Below are 16,333 nucleotides of genomic sequence, written 5' to 3'. Positions count from 1 at the left end.
TTGCAGGCAAAATATCCATACGCATAAAATGTAAAATCAAATAAAGAATAATGGCTAACTAGTAGTTGAGTCTTCACCACCAAACAAGAAAAAAAAATATATCACAGACTTAAAATCATCTCATCTTGGAGACTCTTGCCACCTCAGATCACAGTCTCTTAAGTCATTATCACTTAGCCTGTTCTTTGTCCAGCCTCTGACAAAGGGGTCGCAGTTGATAAACACTTTCTCATGGCATGTTTTATTTCGCTTTCAATCCCCTCTGTGCACAAGGGTGAGCTCTCTTCTAATATTTACATGTGAATCTTTTTACAGTAGCAACCCGGCTCACAGATACTACCTGGCTACGGATCCAGTCACAGGAGATTTGTACGTTTCCGATACCAACACACGCAGAATCTACCGCCCAAAGTCACTCACGGGCGCCAAAGACTTGACTAAAAACGCGGAAGTGGTCGCAGGGACCGGGGAACAGTGCCTTCCTTTTGACGAAGCCCGGTGTGGGGACGGAGGGAAGGCTGTGGAAGCAACGCTCATGAGTCCCAAAGGTACTAGTAATTATCAATCTAGGCTTTTCTTTCGACTATATTTTTTTTTACGGTTAAAAAAAAAATATCCATCTGGTTCCCCAGTCTATTGTTTTATCTCCAACTATGTTCTGGAAAAATGCATCACATCTAGTGCCTTCAAAGCCATTTATCATGAAATTGTTCGAAACAAAGTTGTTTTTTTTTTTACAGTAAATACAAGGTTCTTGACTTTTTAAGAATAGAAACCATCATACTATGGTTATTTTTTTTTTCAACTTTTCCAAGACTGAAGCAACCACTTTATATTATTCAGGTCACGTCCTATTCAACTTCAGATCCCTTCATTGTCCTGGAATTTCCTTGTCGTGAATGAGTCCCAGGCCTCTCTAAAAGCATCACTAAGCAACCCTATTAGCTCTCACCCACTTCAGGGCCGTTCAACTTTTGTCTCCGTGCCATGGGAAAATCTGCTCGCTATGGGGAGTTTGGGGGGGGGGGTGACAGGCTAAAATTCGGGTTTTGGGGGGGGGGGGGACAGGCTAAAATTCTCTGTGATGAAAGCTCTTCATGAGTCAAGATTGACTCCTTGCTCAAGCATCCTGCCGGCCATTACAATGGCTTGTGTTTGGAAACTTTTTTATTTTCATTACAGCTAGTGAGGATTATGTGAGCAGGGGCTGGAGAAAAAAAAAATATTTGCTGTTCTGAATTATTCATAATGGCAAAATTCATTGTAACAAGGTCAGCTAAACACTAACCTCAGCTCAACTCTACCTTTGTTGAAAGTGTGTCGGCGCTAACAGAACCCAAGCCTGTCTCTATAAATGAAGAGACTATGTTGGGACTGTAAATGTTATTTTGTATTTGGAGCATACAAGTACTGTGCCTATGAAGTTCATACCCTTGATAGAGATTCTTAGAGATTTGGATTCTTTGTTGTGTTTCTTTACATAAATGTATTTGAATTGTAAATGGCTATGTGATTTTTTTTCACTTAAGATTTTACAATCAGCAATCTCTATTTTGTTTGTTTGGTTTGTTTTTAGTTTTTAAATTTTGATTTTTTTTTAAGACAAGGTTTCTCTATGTAGCCTTAGTTATCTTGAAACTCGTTCTGTAGACAAGGGTGGCCTGAAATTCGGAGATCCACCCAACTCTGCCTCCCAAGTGCTGGGATTAAAGGTATGTGCCACCACTGCCCAGCCTTACAAAAGCAACAATCTTACCTGTTATCTGCCACCCCTTTTATTAACCAGGCCGTTATAATTCATCATTAGGCCTAAGGATTCAATCAAAATTAATCCTTTTTTTTTTTTAATGGTAACACTTTTCTTGGATAAAGGACTGGCGATCGATAAGAATGGGCTGATCTACTTTGTTGATGGAACCATGATCAGAAAGGTTGATCAAAACGGAATCATATCAACACTCCTGGGGTCCAATGACCTGACGTCAGCCAGACCTTTAACCTGTGACACAAGCATGCATATCAGCCAGGTACTGTGGATGCTAAGCCAAGCTGCCTGTCTTGCCTGAGTGGCTTTAATGTACCCTGTCGGTAGCCGGTGGTGGCACCAGGTTCAATCGCATCTGTCAGACGTGGGCGTGGTCACGACACAGCTGTTCTGTTTAAATGTACATCGGGAGCTACTAAACGTTATATGTATGTTATATGCTTGTGTAATTCTGCATTTGATGAATTCGGGGAAATGCAGATCAATTAGCTCTAAGAAATGCTAAGCATGGTTAATAAGATTCCACTGGAGTCGCGGCATGCAGACGCTCCAAAAAGAACAAAACAGCTTAAATCCCTAATCTTTTGATTGCATAGGCTCCTTGAGTACAAGAAAGAAAACACACTACGATTAGTCCCAATGGGGCTTATATTTAGAATTAGGGACTTAACTATTGGCCTGATTGAAAACACAATAGAATAAGAATGTATTCATAACCCAGGAAGCCCTGCCATTTGGCTGCTATTACTAATGCGAGGAGCATATGTGTTCATAACTCAGCAATATCTGTTGACTCACGGCACAGAAGTTCGTTTTCTGTTTGGCTATAACCAGCAAATCTTTACATATGCTGCATTCTTAAATAAGATGTTATTTCCCGCATTTGTTGCCACTTCAAAATTGTAGGCTTGTTTCACCACGGGGGGTGGGGGGTGATGGGGGGGACAATTTTACAACCGTTTATCAAATTAAGGCTAATTTCCCTGAATGGTCTAATTTACTCTTCTATCAAATTAACTACAGTGTAGTGACGGACTAACACGGTCATTTCTTTCTTTATCAAGGTACGTCTGGAATGGCCCACTGACCTTGCCATCAACCCTATGGATAACTCCATTTATGTCCTGGATAATAATGTAGTTCTACAGATCACCGAAAACCGTCAAGTCCGCATCGCTGCCGGACGGCCCATGCACTGCCAGGTCCCTGGCGTGGAGTATCCTGTGGGGAAGCATGCCGTTCAGACCACCCTGGAATCAGCTACGGCCATTGCTGTGTCCTACAGCGGGGTCCTCTACATCACCGAAACCGATGAGAAGAAAATTAACCGCATCAGGCAGGTCACAACAGATGGGGAAATCTCCTTGGTGGCGGGAATACCTTCCGAGTGTGACTGCAAAAATGACGCCAACTGTGACTGCTATCAGAGTGGGGATGGTTATGCCAAAGATGCCAAACTCAGTGCCCCGTCCTCCCTAGCCGCCTCCCCAGATGGTACGCTGTACATTGCCGACCTGGGAAACATTCGAATCCGGGCAGTGTCAAAGAACAAGCCTTTATTGAACTCCATGAACTTTTATGAAGTTGCCTCTCCAACTGATCAAGAACTGTATATCTTCGACATCAATGGCACCCACCAGTACACCGTGAGCTTAGTCACGGGCGACTACCTGTATAATTTCAGCTACAGCAATGACAACGACATCACGGCTGTCACAGACAGCAATGGCAATACCCTCCGAATACGCAGGGACCCAAATCGGATGCCTGTCCGGGTGGTGTCTCCGGATAACCAAGTGATATGGTTGACCATAGGCACCAATGGATGTCTGAAAAGCATGACCGCTCAAGGACTGGAACTTGTTTTGTTCACTTACCATGGCAACAGTGGACTTTTAGCCACCAAAAGTGACGAAACTGGATGGACAACATTTTTTGAGTAAGTATATGAATATTTTATTCTAATTATAAAATAGCGATATAATATAGTGTGTAATAATAATATGTGCTTAAGTTCTGAAGGAAACTATATTACTGAGGTCCTAAGGTTTCCATAATTTTCTTATCTGTCTTTAAAGAAAAAGACAAAATCATGAAAATTAGATGCAGAGCCTTGGAGGAGACCCACGCATGTGAAACTGCTCGGCGATTAAATTTCATTTAGCTCCATGGTAAATTTACCTCTCCTTAGGAACTGACGTTTTTTGCCCTAGTACACTTAGCAGATTAGTGACAAACCTTTCAAAGAACAATGGGCAGCTTTAGTTTGGGGGCCTCAACCCTCTGGGTTTGGATTTGCCTGGCTGATAAAGCCGGCTGTGGTAGGAGCTCTCATTGAAGAAAAACTTTGAACACCATTTACAGTGAACGTGGCTGGTTACCCCGGGACTGAAAACATGAGCCTTATCTCCCAGAGGGCTTAGCTATGCACAGTCAGTTATGGGAGAAGATAAGCCACACTTTAAGGGACTTGGGGACCAAATGCAAATCAGGACACCGGCCACCGTTGGAAAGCGTTTGAGAAGGTTAGGAGGCTTCTGAAGCCAGGGCGTTTGGCCGAGGTGATATGCTCTCCCGTCCCATTTTGTGAGGTCGGTGAGGATGAAATAAAAATTAGCTGCTGTATATTTTGCGGTGTGTGTACTTTACAGTGAGAACCTGTGTGAAATCATTTCCGATGGCTTGCTCACATGACTCCCATCGCCCAGGCTAGGAGAGGAAATGACCTGCACCGGGATGACACTGGCAAATGCAGACTGTCCCTTGTGTGATTCCCACAGTGGAATGCCGAAGCAGGAGTGTTTTCTCCAAGAGCATACCTCTAAGAGTACAATGAACTTCGTCGGGGGGGAAAAAAGTCCTTTAGCACACACATATTTTCTGTGCAACTTCTCTGGAATGGAACCTGCACAGAGAGCTCAGTTCCCCTGTAGTTCGGACGGCTTTTTCTCTTTTGACAGGTTCCCTTTTAATAAAACAAATGTTCCGCCGCAGCATGGTTCTGTCAGAGGAACAAACCTTTACAATTGAATTACATTAGAATTCTGTTCTCAGCATCGCTTTCCTTCATTGCAGGATCGCAATAGGAAAGGAATAAATTGGAAGTCGATGGAAGGCACTTGCTTTGCAGGGCCTTCAAAGGGATAGCAGGCTCTGTTGCCAGAGAGGGAAAGGCACAGAGAGAAAACGCAGCCATCAGATAGGCCCAGGCAGGAGAGCAAGGGCACTCCTCATTAGATCTTCAGCCATGGTGGGACTCGGGGAGGGCGTCGCTTTAGTTGAAAGCAGGGCGAGAAGAGAGAGGCTAAGTTCCCAGTACTGTCTTAAGGGGCGAACTCTGCTCTGTGGGCCCTTTTTGAACATGTTCGGTCCAGAGACTTGACACCTTACAGTTCTCCTAGTGGAGACTACCAGCGGACGAACCGGAAGCCAACAGGATCGAACCGGAAGCCAACAGGATGGTTTACTGAGAGCCCCCCCAATTCACTCAAGCTCGGGAAATCAGAGAAACAGCCCCACTCTATCAGTGGGGTAGATGTGGAACAGTTTAAACAAATTTGGATTTATTTTTAATGAAGGATAGTGACAAAAAGAAAACATACTCCTCTATAACATATATAAACATATTATATTATTACATATAATATATATTGTAGTATATTATCTATTTCTATAATACAGTATATTACATATTGTGATATTACATAATCATATTATATAAATATATCTGCAGCCTTTGAGAAATTCAAGCGCTGTCAGGAATCAGGGGTTTGGTAGGCAAATCGGTCTTGTGACTATAATAAGAAAGTATTGCCTGGTAAATTTCGTTTGTGTGTTCCTCTCTCGTCACAGAGCACATTTGTGTGGTCATTAGCAGGCACAGCTAGAGAAACGACAGCAAAAGTGACTATTTCAGAAAACTGGTATGACAATATCTAACTACAGCCAGGCACAGACTCTCTCGGGTATATTTTAAGAGTAGTATTAGACCAAACAGTGTTCTAATAAAATTAACTGACGTGTTCATTTAAAAAACAGTAACACACACACACACACACACACATATATATATATATATATATAATCCCAACACTCAGGAGGGTGAAGCAGGCTGTGGACCAAGAGTTGGGGCCAGCCTGGATGATGCAGTGGGTTCAAAGCAGTTAAGCAGTAAAACCTCATCTCAAACTTCAATTTTTGAAAGCAATGTATTGTTTGTTTTCCTCTACATATTTTCAGCAAAAAAAAAAAATGTAATTTTAAAGGTTGCCAAGAAGAATGTATGCTTTTTGAAAAGTAGAGCAGCCAGCTTAAGGAATTCAGAACTGCCGTGTCCGAATAAGGTGGTCTTTATTGTGGTTATTCTGTAGGAGCTTGCGAAAGGGACCACTTTTTCCAAGGTCAGAGCCTCTAAGGCCCCTTTCCTGAGGCTTGAGCCGGGGGCTTGTCCTCTTGGGCAGGCCTCAGGACCCATTCTCAGAGAACATTGCCTTTGTCTCTGATCCTTGGAGGTGAGAAACAGACAAACCTAACCCCAGCTTCTGCCCACAGGAGCCTTGACCACAATCTCTGCTTACTGTATCCTGACCTTCACATACAATTGCTGTGAGCACCCTAGTAGATAGGATGGGACCTCTGAGTCCCTGATGAGATGATGTAATTTGTTTTTAGAGTGCTGGAGCCTCTCTCAGCTCATCTCTGGGCTATCATGGACCAGGTCACTGGAGCAACCATATCATCTGTGCTTGTTCCCCTTGACCCAACCAGGGAAAGAAGCACGAGCTATTTATGAATCCCCAGTTAAGAGTGGTTAAAGCCAAGCTCTTCCCATCTCTGACTCCGATACTGACCTTGGCTGTCTGCTAGCTCTTAGTCACCTAGCCAGTGTTAACCACCCTCCAACCTCACAGGTGCCTGACATGCCGATCATCAAACTAAACTCTCTTTCTTCTCACGTTTACGTAATCGACTCATGGCTTTTCCACGGCAGGCTCAGTTCTATCCCTGCCAAGACAGAACTGCAATCTTTGACTGTTAACGTTACCTTTGGTTGCTTGTCTATAGCAGAGGCTGGGGTGATCTCTTGTGAGCAGCCGCCCTCACTTAGCATTTAGTCTGTCACAGTTAGCTGCCTCGGGAGCAAGGATATATGAAAGAACAATCGTGTCTGTCCTACATGTGTTCCTCAAGGGACTCGGGGAGCCAGCCAGCCTGCAATTACTAGCCCAGAGCCTTGTCCCTCCTCATCTTTCTCTCTCGCTCGCTTGTCTCGTACCCAACTAGAGGGCTTCCTGCACATCAAGCTAGTTGTCTCCGTCTTGGCCATGTTAACCCTTCATCTTCCTCTCGACGCTGCCATGTTAACCCTTCATCTTCCTCTCGACGCCAGCCTCCGTTCTAGCTGGAATGCATGTGGGCAGCCTGTGGGCAGCCTGTGGGCAGCCTGGCAGCTTTTGTCACACGCCCTTTCTCCCGCTGCCTACAGAGAGCTGGCTTCTCTGCCTTCCTGTGGTTTGGTAGCTGTTGGTGAACTGTTGTCCTGGTAATGTCCTGCTTCATGTTTTTGTAGTCCTGTGTGTCTAATTCAGACATAGAAAGATGCTTGGTAAGTCCTCAAAGAGGGGATTTGATGAGTTTGGCAATGGTCAGCGTTTTGCCAAAACCACAATGGGATTGTAAAGAGGGGATTTGATGAGTTTGGCAATGGTCAAGGTTTTACCAAAACCACAAGGGGATTGTAACAGGACCAAAAAAAAAAATCATCCCCAACTGAGAAACACCTGTTTTCTGTGACTTTCACCACACCAGTCTCTTAAGCTGGTCGGTGGCCTATAATCATCTTTTGGCATAAATACCTTATGTAAGAAATGGCAGTTTTCAGTCCAAATCCCCACGTGTTTGCGGCCAGATTCTCAGTTAGCCTGGTGTCTAAAAAAAAAAAAAAGGTTTGAAATGAAAGCTTTTATCAAATAGAAACAGATGGAAGACCTGGAATCAATCAGTTTGCCTACTGTAAAAATATGGTTACCATAGTTCCCGCCAAAGATATTTTAAAAGGGGAGCGATTTCAAAGGACTGACCTTGCATGTTTTCTGTTTGTCCATTTTTGTTGCTGCTACAAACTTTAGTGTGCCATTAGCATTTTGCAGTAGTGGTGTGAGAACAAAGAAAAGGGGGGAAACTATTTTTTTTTTAATGTAGCTGTTGTCTCCACGGCTCCCACAGCTCCTGGAATGTCACTGTGCACACACAGCGCCCCTCAATTGGAGGCAGACGCCAATGACATAGTTGGGCTAATATTCATTTATTGAATAGAGTCTGATGAAACCTAGAGCTGACTCACCCCAAAGCTCCTTTGGGGGAAAAAAATGCTGTGTAAATGGTCTCTTGTTCTCTGAGATGGTTCAAGCCCCTGCACCAGTCATCAGTACCAAAAATGTCACAGTTTCCCATTTTTCTTCTTCATCTTTTGATGTTTGCCTAATAGGACTTGTTTACTTGGTTTTTAAAAAAAAAAATTAGAACTTCCCAGCTGATCTTGTTGTTCAAATAACTGAATGAGAAAATAAAGACTTTGTATTGGTAGTGTTTTATTCTGAAATATTGCTTTTAAGGAGCAAGGGCAGCAAGAACTGTGCATATAGCCAGTTGTGTCAGGAGGCAAAGGTAGGAGAATTAGGAGTTTGAAGTATACCAATCTGGGATACCCCAAAAGTTCAAGAGCAGCTGGAACTACATAGTAAAGCCCTGTCTCACAAAAGTAAGGGGTTAGGGATAAACTCGTTGAAAGATTTCTTACGGCACAATGATAGGCTCCGGAATCCTTGTTTTTGTGGCAGAGAATAAATGAAAGCAAAAAGAAAGCTCTCCTCCAGCTGAAGGGATGAGGGTCAGGTGAGGAAGGTGGCCCCGCCCCTGCCGTTGTGAAGAAATAGGAGGCCAGAAGTTGTGAATCCTCTGTTTGAGAAAAGGCTTAGGAACTTCGGCACTGGATGGGACATCCAACCCAGAAGAGGTCTTACGTGCTTTATCAAATTTCCCCGTGCGTCAGGCTGCAGGCACAGAGGACTGTCCTCTGGAAGAGGTTGAGAGTAGCTCCTGGCAGTAACAGATCCCCCCAGGCCCTGGACCGGCAAATGGCTACCCAGCCTCTTAAGCTTGCCTGTAGCTACAGGCCACAGACAGAGCAGGAGAAGAAGCAAGTGCTGAGAAGAAAGAAGGCTGCTGGCTAAGGGGATGTCCCCATTGAGAAACCTCCTGTCCTTTGAGAAGGGGTCAGTACAGTCACTACCTTGGTGGAGAACAGGAAGGTTCAGCAGGTGGTTCTAGCCCATGATGTAGACCCCCAAGATGGCAGTCCTCTATTGCATCAGGAGGAAAGCCAGGCTGGGGCAGCTGGTCCACAGGGAGACTTGCACCCCTTTGGCCTTTGCACAGGTTAACTCGGAAGAGTAAGGTACTCTGGCTAAGCTGGTGGAAGCTGTCAGGCCCAATTACCGCGAGATCCACCACCACTGGGGAGGAAAAATGCTGAAAAAAGTCTGTGGCATTGCCAAGCTGGAAAAGGCGAAGGCCAGAGAACTTGCCAGTAAACTGGGTCATGTGTACACCACTAAGTTTTCTGTACATAAATATAATTACAAAATTATCCTCCAAAAAAAGAAAAAAAATTAAAAAGAAAGCAAACATTTCTCCTTCCCAGTGCAAACATAGTGTGTTATACCAGGTACCAGAGAGGATGGAGGGGCTGATTCCCTATTTGAGGTTCTTATCAGTCACTAAGATAGGTGAGTGACTCTAATTTAGAGTATATGGATGGTTTCTTTAGCATAAAAACCTTCGTTTCCAAAACCAGACTCGTAGCGGTTTCTTTCTGTGGTGCTTGTGGTTGTTCTGTCCCTATTGTGATTCTTTTAAAAGTCTTTCTGGACATGCCACTAGAATACAGCGTCTGATGGGTTCCGCTCAGCTTTGATGTCTTGGGTGTTGAATAATTATCTCTAAGTGATTGGCTATGACTTCTGACTCACTGTACAGTAGAAAGAAGGCCCACTGTGTGACTGAAGGCCCACTATGTGACTGTGAAGGCCCACTGTGTGACTGTGGAGGCCCACTGTGTGACTGTGGAGGCCCACTGTGTGACTGTGGAGGCCCACTGTGTGACTGTGAAGGCCCACTATGTGACTGTGGAGGCCCACTGTGTGACTGAAGGCCCATTATGTGACTGTGGAGGCCCACTATGTGACTGTGGAGGCCCACTGTGTAACTGAAGGCACACTGTGTGACTGTGGAGGCCCACTGTGCGACTGTAGAGGCCCACTGTGTGACTGTGGAGGCCCACTGTGTGACTGTGAAGGCCCACTGTGTGACTGTTCTCTAAAAAGCCTAGTTGCGTGTCTTTATTTTTTTGGTTTTGTTTTGGGTATTTTGTTTTTGTGGTAGTGGTTTTCAGACAGAGGGTTTCTCTACAATCCTGGCTATTCTGAAAATTGCTCCATAAACCATACCGGCCTGGAATTCACAGAGATCTGTCTGCCTCTGTCTCCTGAGTGCTGGGATTAAAGCCGCACCCTGCCACCACCTGGCAACACGTCCTACTCTTTAAACAATTGCCCTATGCTATAATTTCTTAGCTAAAGTAATTCCAGAGAGACCACAAGGATCTCACCTGCTAAAAATGTATTATTTAACAAGCTCATACCCAGAGTAAAACCATAGCTCTTACACTTGAGTGCACACAGAAGCAAATCCAGGGTATGGAATTGGGCGATGGAATAAATTATTTACTAGGAAATGACATTTCACAGCTCTCTGCTCGCTTGCCCACATAAAATACAAGGGTTTCGGCATTTCTAGAGGCGCTTCTTCTGGCTGAAGAAGAAAACGTTAGGGGGGGAATATGAATTCTAACTGATCTGCACATGCATAGCAGCAGGTTAGGGGCAATTTTCCCGTCTTGGGAGTTTGAATATTTGGAGCTCTGTGTTTGTGGAGCCATGTGATCTTTGGTGAGCTGTATTCAGATTTACAGAGCAAATAAATGAGTTTCAACATTTCCCCGTTTCTGAAGGTATATATGGGTCTCCAGCTCCTCGTTTGGGTTCTTTATTGTCCCTCATTCAAGCTTTGTGATTTCAGAATGAGCTTCTGAATCATTTCTTCATAATGAACCCAACTCCGTGCCCATGGCACAGACATATAACGCACCCACCCCCACCTATTCTGATATCCTGGGAGAATACGGGAAAAGGGACCTCAAAGAAGAAAGGGGTATAAATGCTAGCTAGCTATGGCACCCATAGGACACTTTGTAATCCAAAACAGTCTACAGAAGGCACAAATAAAGCAGCGAAACTCAAGGGTAATTATGTCAAATTAAGAAAGATGCGTCCTTGCTTGTTGACACGGCAGCGGCTGGAATCACCCAACAATGGTGTCGTGCTGTGTTCTTAGGCAGGCACCCCTCTGATCACGGCTGAGGTAGGGGCTGATTAGAGATGGCTTCCACCTGACAGAACCGAGGATCACTCCTTTGAAACCATCTGACAAACCGCAGGTCATTGTGATTTCTGTCCACAAACAGCATTAAGAATTAAGTCCCCATTTTACAAATAATGCTACTTACAATGAATAGCCCTCAGTCTCCCTTTAACAGTCCCCGCGCCTCTCTTTCTTTGTGAGAGACAGCATGCATTTAGGGACTCGGGACTGACTTCGGAGCAATTTTATCAGCAGAAAACTGAAAATCATGGGGAAATTCTAGCACTTCTTTCCACTGTCTGCTATTTTGGTTAGTTCTCTGATAGTCTTGCCTGCAGCAGGAAGTCAGTGAGAACTGTGTAGACCATTGAATATCGTCACTAAGGTACGTTCCAAACATTCACCAGTACACTATCAAGGCAATACTTTTGTCAATATTTGATTTATTCCAACTCCTTTCTGTAGTCCAGATTAAACAAACGGGAACAGTGCTAGTCTTCAGAGGCCAGCGTGTCTGCTCCAGTGTGGAGACGTTGGCCATTGCAGCAAAGCTACATTAACTCCTTCAGTGTGATCCATTCGGCAAATTAATGCTTTTCAGGTACTAAATTACTTCCTAATGGCTCAAAGATGAGTAATTCGGCTTCTAAATGTGGCCTTTCCTCTCTAAGCCTAGTGTCTGCATCGGGTAGGTGCTCTGATAGCCTCACCAGGCACTTCATCAACTTGCCTTGCGAAGCACTCATCAGATAATCTACCCAAAGAGCAAGACACATGTGCACCACTTTACATGGTCGCTTGAGAAGAGATTCACGTGGACGATGGGTCAGGGTAGCTTTCCCTTTTCGTTGCCACAGAGCTACAGATTGACGATTGAGAATTTTCTGGAATTGTGCATCAACTCCAGCTCATTTCTGAGGTGGTAAAATGGAATCCCGCATAGCAGCCCTTGTTCCTTCCTACTCGCTCTGCAGCTCTCCCCGGGGAAGTGTGGCAGGCAGCGAAAGCCCAGGAGTCATTTCCAGACATCTAGAGCCTATAGATGTTGAGGACATGACCCTTCTCTTCTGAACTCTGACCTAAGATCAAGAAAGGGCAACGCTAAGAAAGAGATTAGATGGCGGGGCAGCATCCACGTGCCTTTTTTCCTTACGACATCCCATTATTGCTGCATCGTGTAAACCACTCATGCATTGACTGCAAGTCCATCCCAAAGCTTGATCAGCCTGTGAGTCTGAAGGGGGGACACATGGAGGGGGAGGGAAGGAGGGAAGAGGAGGGACAAGAGCTGATATTAGGAAATACTGCTTTGGGCCAGTAGGGTGGCTCAGCAACTAAAGGTGTTTGCTACCCAAGTCTGATGTCCTGATACCTGGAGCCCATGTAAAGGTAGAAGGAGAAAAATGATTCGACCAAAAACACTGTCTTCTGACCTCCAGAAATATGCCATGCCATGAGTGCTTATGCATAGCCATAAAAATAATCGGAGTTTTATTTCTTACTTCTAAAAAATAATATCACTTTCTAGTTTTACCTAAAAAGGATTCAAGTGTTCACCCCTATTTAAGTATATGGTAAGGAAAGAAGTCTGAAAAAAAATTAAGATTTTTTCCCCCATAAGTAGGCCTTTGATTCAAATGTATATAGAAATCAAAAACTAAAAAGTGTTGGTTTTTAAATAAATAGATAGATTTAAATTTAAGCAAGTAATGAATGTTAGTCTGGCATCGGATGAAATAAAGACCTCATTCTATGTCAAACTCAAAAAGAAAAAAAAAAGAGCTAGGTCCCTACAGAGGCAGACATACAGTACTTCCCATTCAGAGGATACAGACTATGGAACTAAAACCCAAATCCCAAGAATGTTGTGATGAGGAGCAGTAGCATGACCCTCCACTACCTCCATCTACATGAATCTGAGTGGACCAGACTGTTCCTATAGAAACCAAAAGGCATTTAGGATGGCTAACTGAAAACCGAAAGGAAGGTCACAGTGGCTATACGCAGTGATCAGTTTTAACTTAGAGCGAGGGAGATGGGTCACAACCAGCAGTTTCTCTTTACTTACATATCTGTTATGTGCGTATTCCATAAGAGATCACTTCATTTATATCCTACTGATTTAATGAAGAGTTCTTTTTAATATAATGTTAAGGCATACCTCACAAAGCCATCCCCTCAACCATAGTCAGTCCCGTATGGGTGTGTCCCACCTGGCACTGCCCTTCTGGGCCACCCTTTAAAGAAGTAGTTAAGCCATCTGAAGGAAAAAGGCGACCTTCTTAAATGGCGCATTACAACAGCAAACTGGCTAGCAAACTATTAAATACTTCCAACACCTGAGGATCCACTCAGGTGAGGATTTGGCCCATGCCCTTTGGTCAGGGAACATGCCCCACTTATCCGCTGCTTTCCGGGCATCATCCACACATAGGGATGATGGCAGGTGCGGACGTAAGTGCTGGAAAATGGTAAGTCCAGCATCCGCTGGGCCCCGGACAAATGAGGAAATACTCGGAAGTGTGGTAAGTGTTAAGACAGTGTTGCTCAGCAGGCAGCCCAGGCCAGGCAACCAGGATGCTCATCCGAGTCAGACAGGGGACAAGAGTAGGCAAGATAGACATCTCAGTTAAGCGAGGAAGAGGTGGAGCTGGCAGACGGGAGCTAAGCTTCGGCTGGGCAGGCTGAGCATGGCAGGATTTGAACAAACATGCCCCTGAGAATGACTGAAGCCTGGTGCCCGGGGGTACTGGGAGATGAGACCATGGAAAGATTTCGGGAGAGTGCGGTTCTGCCCAAGTAGGGCTTAAATGACGTGTTAGGATTTGGACCAGCTGGGGAATCTTCCACACTGGATAGAAAAGGTGCAATTAGGGGAATTTAACTGGGAAGCCACATGGTCAGTTGGGTGACCACGTGAGCGTGGACTTAAGGGGGAAAAGTAGAAAGTACAAGGAGAAAAAGAAAGAAATGAATAAGACGTGGAGAGCTGAATGCAGACTTGGCACTAATCACAACTTGAATTAATCATCAGATGAATAAATGGGCCGTCTCTGGGAGCTCCTCCCTGTCTTCCGATCATAGTTGACAAAATAGATAAGAGAACAGCAGAAATGTACAGGGAGTTCAGATTTGGAAGTTATGAATGTAAGTTCCCGTGGTACTGTGTTACATGTGGTCAAAACAGATAGCTGTGTAAGAACATGTGTGTTATTGAACACCTTCATCCTAATTCTTGAAAGACTGAGACAGGAAGACCATGAGTTCAAGACCGGCCCCGGGGAACTTAGTTAGACATGGTCTTAAAAATAATAATAAAAGAAAGAGAAAGAAATATATGATTAGATCTTAAGGAAAAACCAGTTCTTGAGATGCATGTGTGATATTGGAGCTACTGAGAGAACTAAATTAGGAGCGAATGAAGTCACAGCGAAAGGAGTGTAGAAGCTCTGGGTACCAGTGGCAGGGGAGGCTGTTCGGAATCATGACTTGACAGTCTGCACTTTCCTGTGGAAGTAAAAGTAGTGCCCGGTAAAAACACTCAAGGATCCGCTTTCTTGAGACCCGATTCTTCGTTATGTTCAAATTGCTTCTCCTACGTGATATCACTTGCTGTGTTTATCTCTTATACGTGTGCATATGTATGTGCACGCACGTTCATGTATGTGCATACAGGCTCAGAGGTCAAAGGAGAACTTTCAGAGTCATTCCTCAGGAGGCACCATCCACCCTATCTTTTGAGACAGGGTTTCCCATTGCCCTAAAGATCACCCAAGTAGACTAGGCCAGCAAGCCCCAGGCCTATCTCTACTTCCCCCGTGCTGGGCTTACAACCAGCTCAGGGGCTCCAGTCATAGCAACACCTAGCTTTGCTGTGCTGGGGATTGAACTGGAGTCTTCATGCTTGCCTGGCAAGCACTCTACACATTGAATCATCTCCCCAGCCCTGATCCCCTTTGTTTACTCTTTTGTACTCCTCTTCCCTCTGGAAACTGAACAGCATCCATGTACCCTCTCATAGATGATGAACAGACATCATATTGGTCTCAGTGTTCCCTTATTCTTTGCATTCTAAGCCTACCCACTTACTAAGCAATGCTCTAGAAAACAGTAGACAACAGTAGTAAACAGTAGTCTCCTGCTACTGTGTATCTTTGCATTCGTTGGTACTCACCTGGGTTTTCCAAGTCATTGGTGTGTGTCCTTGGTTTCCTATGCCATTTTTTTTCTATTCTCTGCTTGCCCCCCTCTTCTCCTCCTCTCTTTTTCCTTGTTTTTTTTTTCCATGTTACGAAGCTTTGGTTGAATGGGAAAGATGCTCGACTAGAGTAAAAACCTTGACTCCAGGACCAATTTTGTCACTCCCAACGACGATGCTTGGCAAGCCACAGAACTACCTTTATTTATGAAATGAAAGGTCTCTTGGCAACGAAAAATTCCTCCTTACTGTAACAAATCTGCGACTCTACCGTTCTTCCAATTTCTCTTGGCCTCTGTTAACACTTATCCCATAAGAAACATTGACTAAGAGTTACCAGATTTCCCGTACAAAAACAACGATACACATCGCATCTCTGTTGAAATGAGAATCTTATGTAATATTATGCTGGTGGTAATCACAGCCACTCAGTGATAAAGGAGGCTTCTTTGTAAATAGAATAAATGCCTACCCTCAAAAAGTTTTCTCCTGCTCGCAGCCTTTCCCTTTTATTCTCACAATAAAATCTCACATCCATTTCCTAGGACAAAGAGAGAGTGGCAGGCTGCTGCCCTTGCCAGTCTCATGGAAGGAGCACAGGTTAGAGCCTGTCCCTTAAGAGCGAGACCTCCTAAGGAAACTCACCCAAGCAAAGAAATGTAAGCAGGTATAACCCACCCTCTCCTGTCTGTTCACATCCCTGTCTCAAGATCCTCTCGGCACTTGAAAGAAAATCTGTGTTAAAAACAAAACAGTGACTTCTTTATTCTTTCTTGATTTCCTCTTCCCCTGTCACCTTGATGTCAGTACCTATGAAAAGGCCCTGTCACCTTGATGTCACTTGATTACTCTAATTATCATGATATTAGCTGCTTTTCCTAATGTCTTCC

The 16,333-nt window shown here is 44.3% G+C and overlaps 1 protein-coding gene across 5 annotated transcripts in view; it reads left to right on the top strand.

Annotated features, from left to right (window-relative positions):
• Positions 1 to 16,333, top strand: part of Tenm3 (teneurin transmembrane protein 3) — a 1,721,676-nt gene that overhangs the window by 1,675,713 nt on the left and 29,630 nt on the right. For all 5 annotated transcript variants that reach the window (XM_026786916.1, XM_013352002.2, XM_026786915.1 and 2 more), the window contains 3 exons: positions 316 to 548; positions 1,873 to 2,027; positions 2,830 to 3,704. In XM_026786916.1, coding sequence (XP_026642717.1) covers positions 316 to 548; positions 1,873 to 2,027; positions 2,830 to 3,704 — 1,263 coding nt within the window. The remainder of the gene's footprint in view (positions 1 to 315; positions 549 to 1,872; positions 2,028 to 2,829; positions 3,705 to 16,333) is intronic.

The sequence above is a fragment of the Microtus ochrogaster genome, linkage group LG7_11 (assembly GCF_000317375.1).
Source record: "Microtus ochrogaster isolate Prairie Vole_2 linkage group LG7_11, MicOch1.0, whole genome shotgun sequence".
In the NCBI taxonomy this organism is placed as follows: domain Eukaryota; kingdom Metazoa; phylum Chordata; class Mammalia; order Rodentia; family Cricetidae; genus Microtus; species Microtus ochrogaster.
The sequence above is the reverse complement of the archived record's forward strand: the minus strand, read 5'-3'. Positions and strand labels throughout refer to the sequence as shown.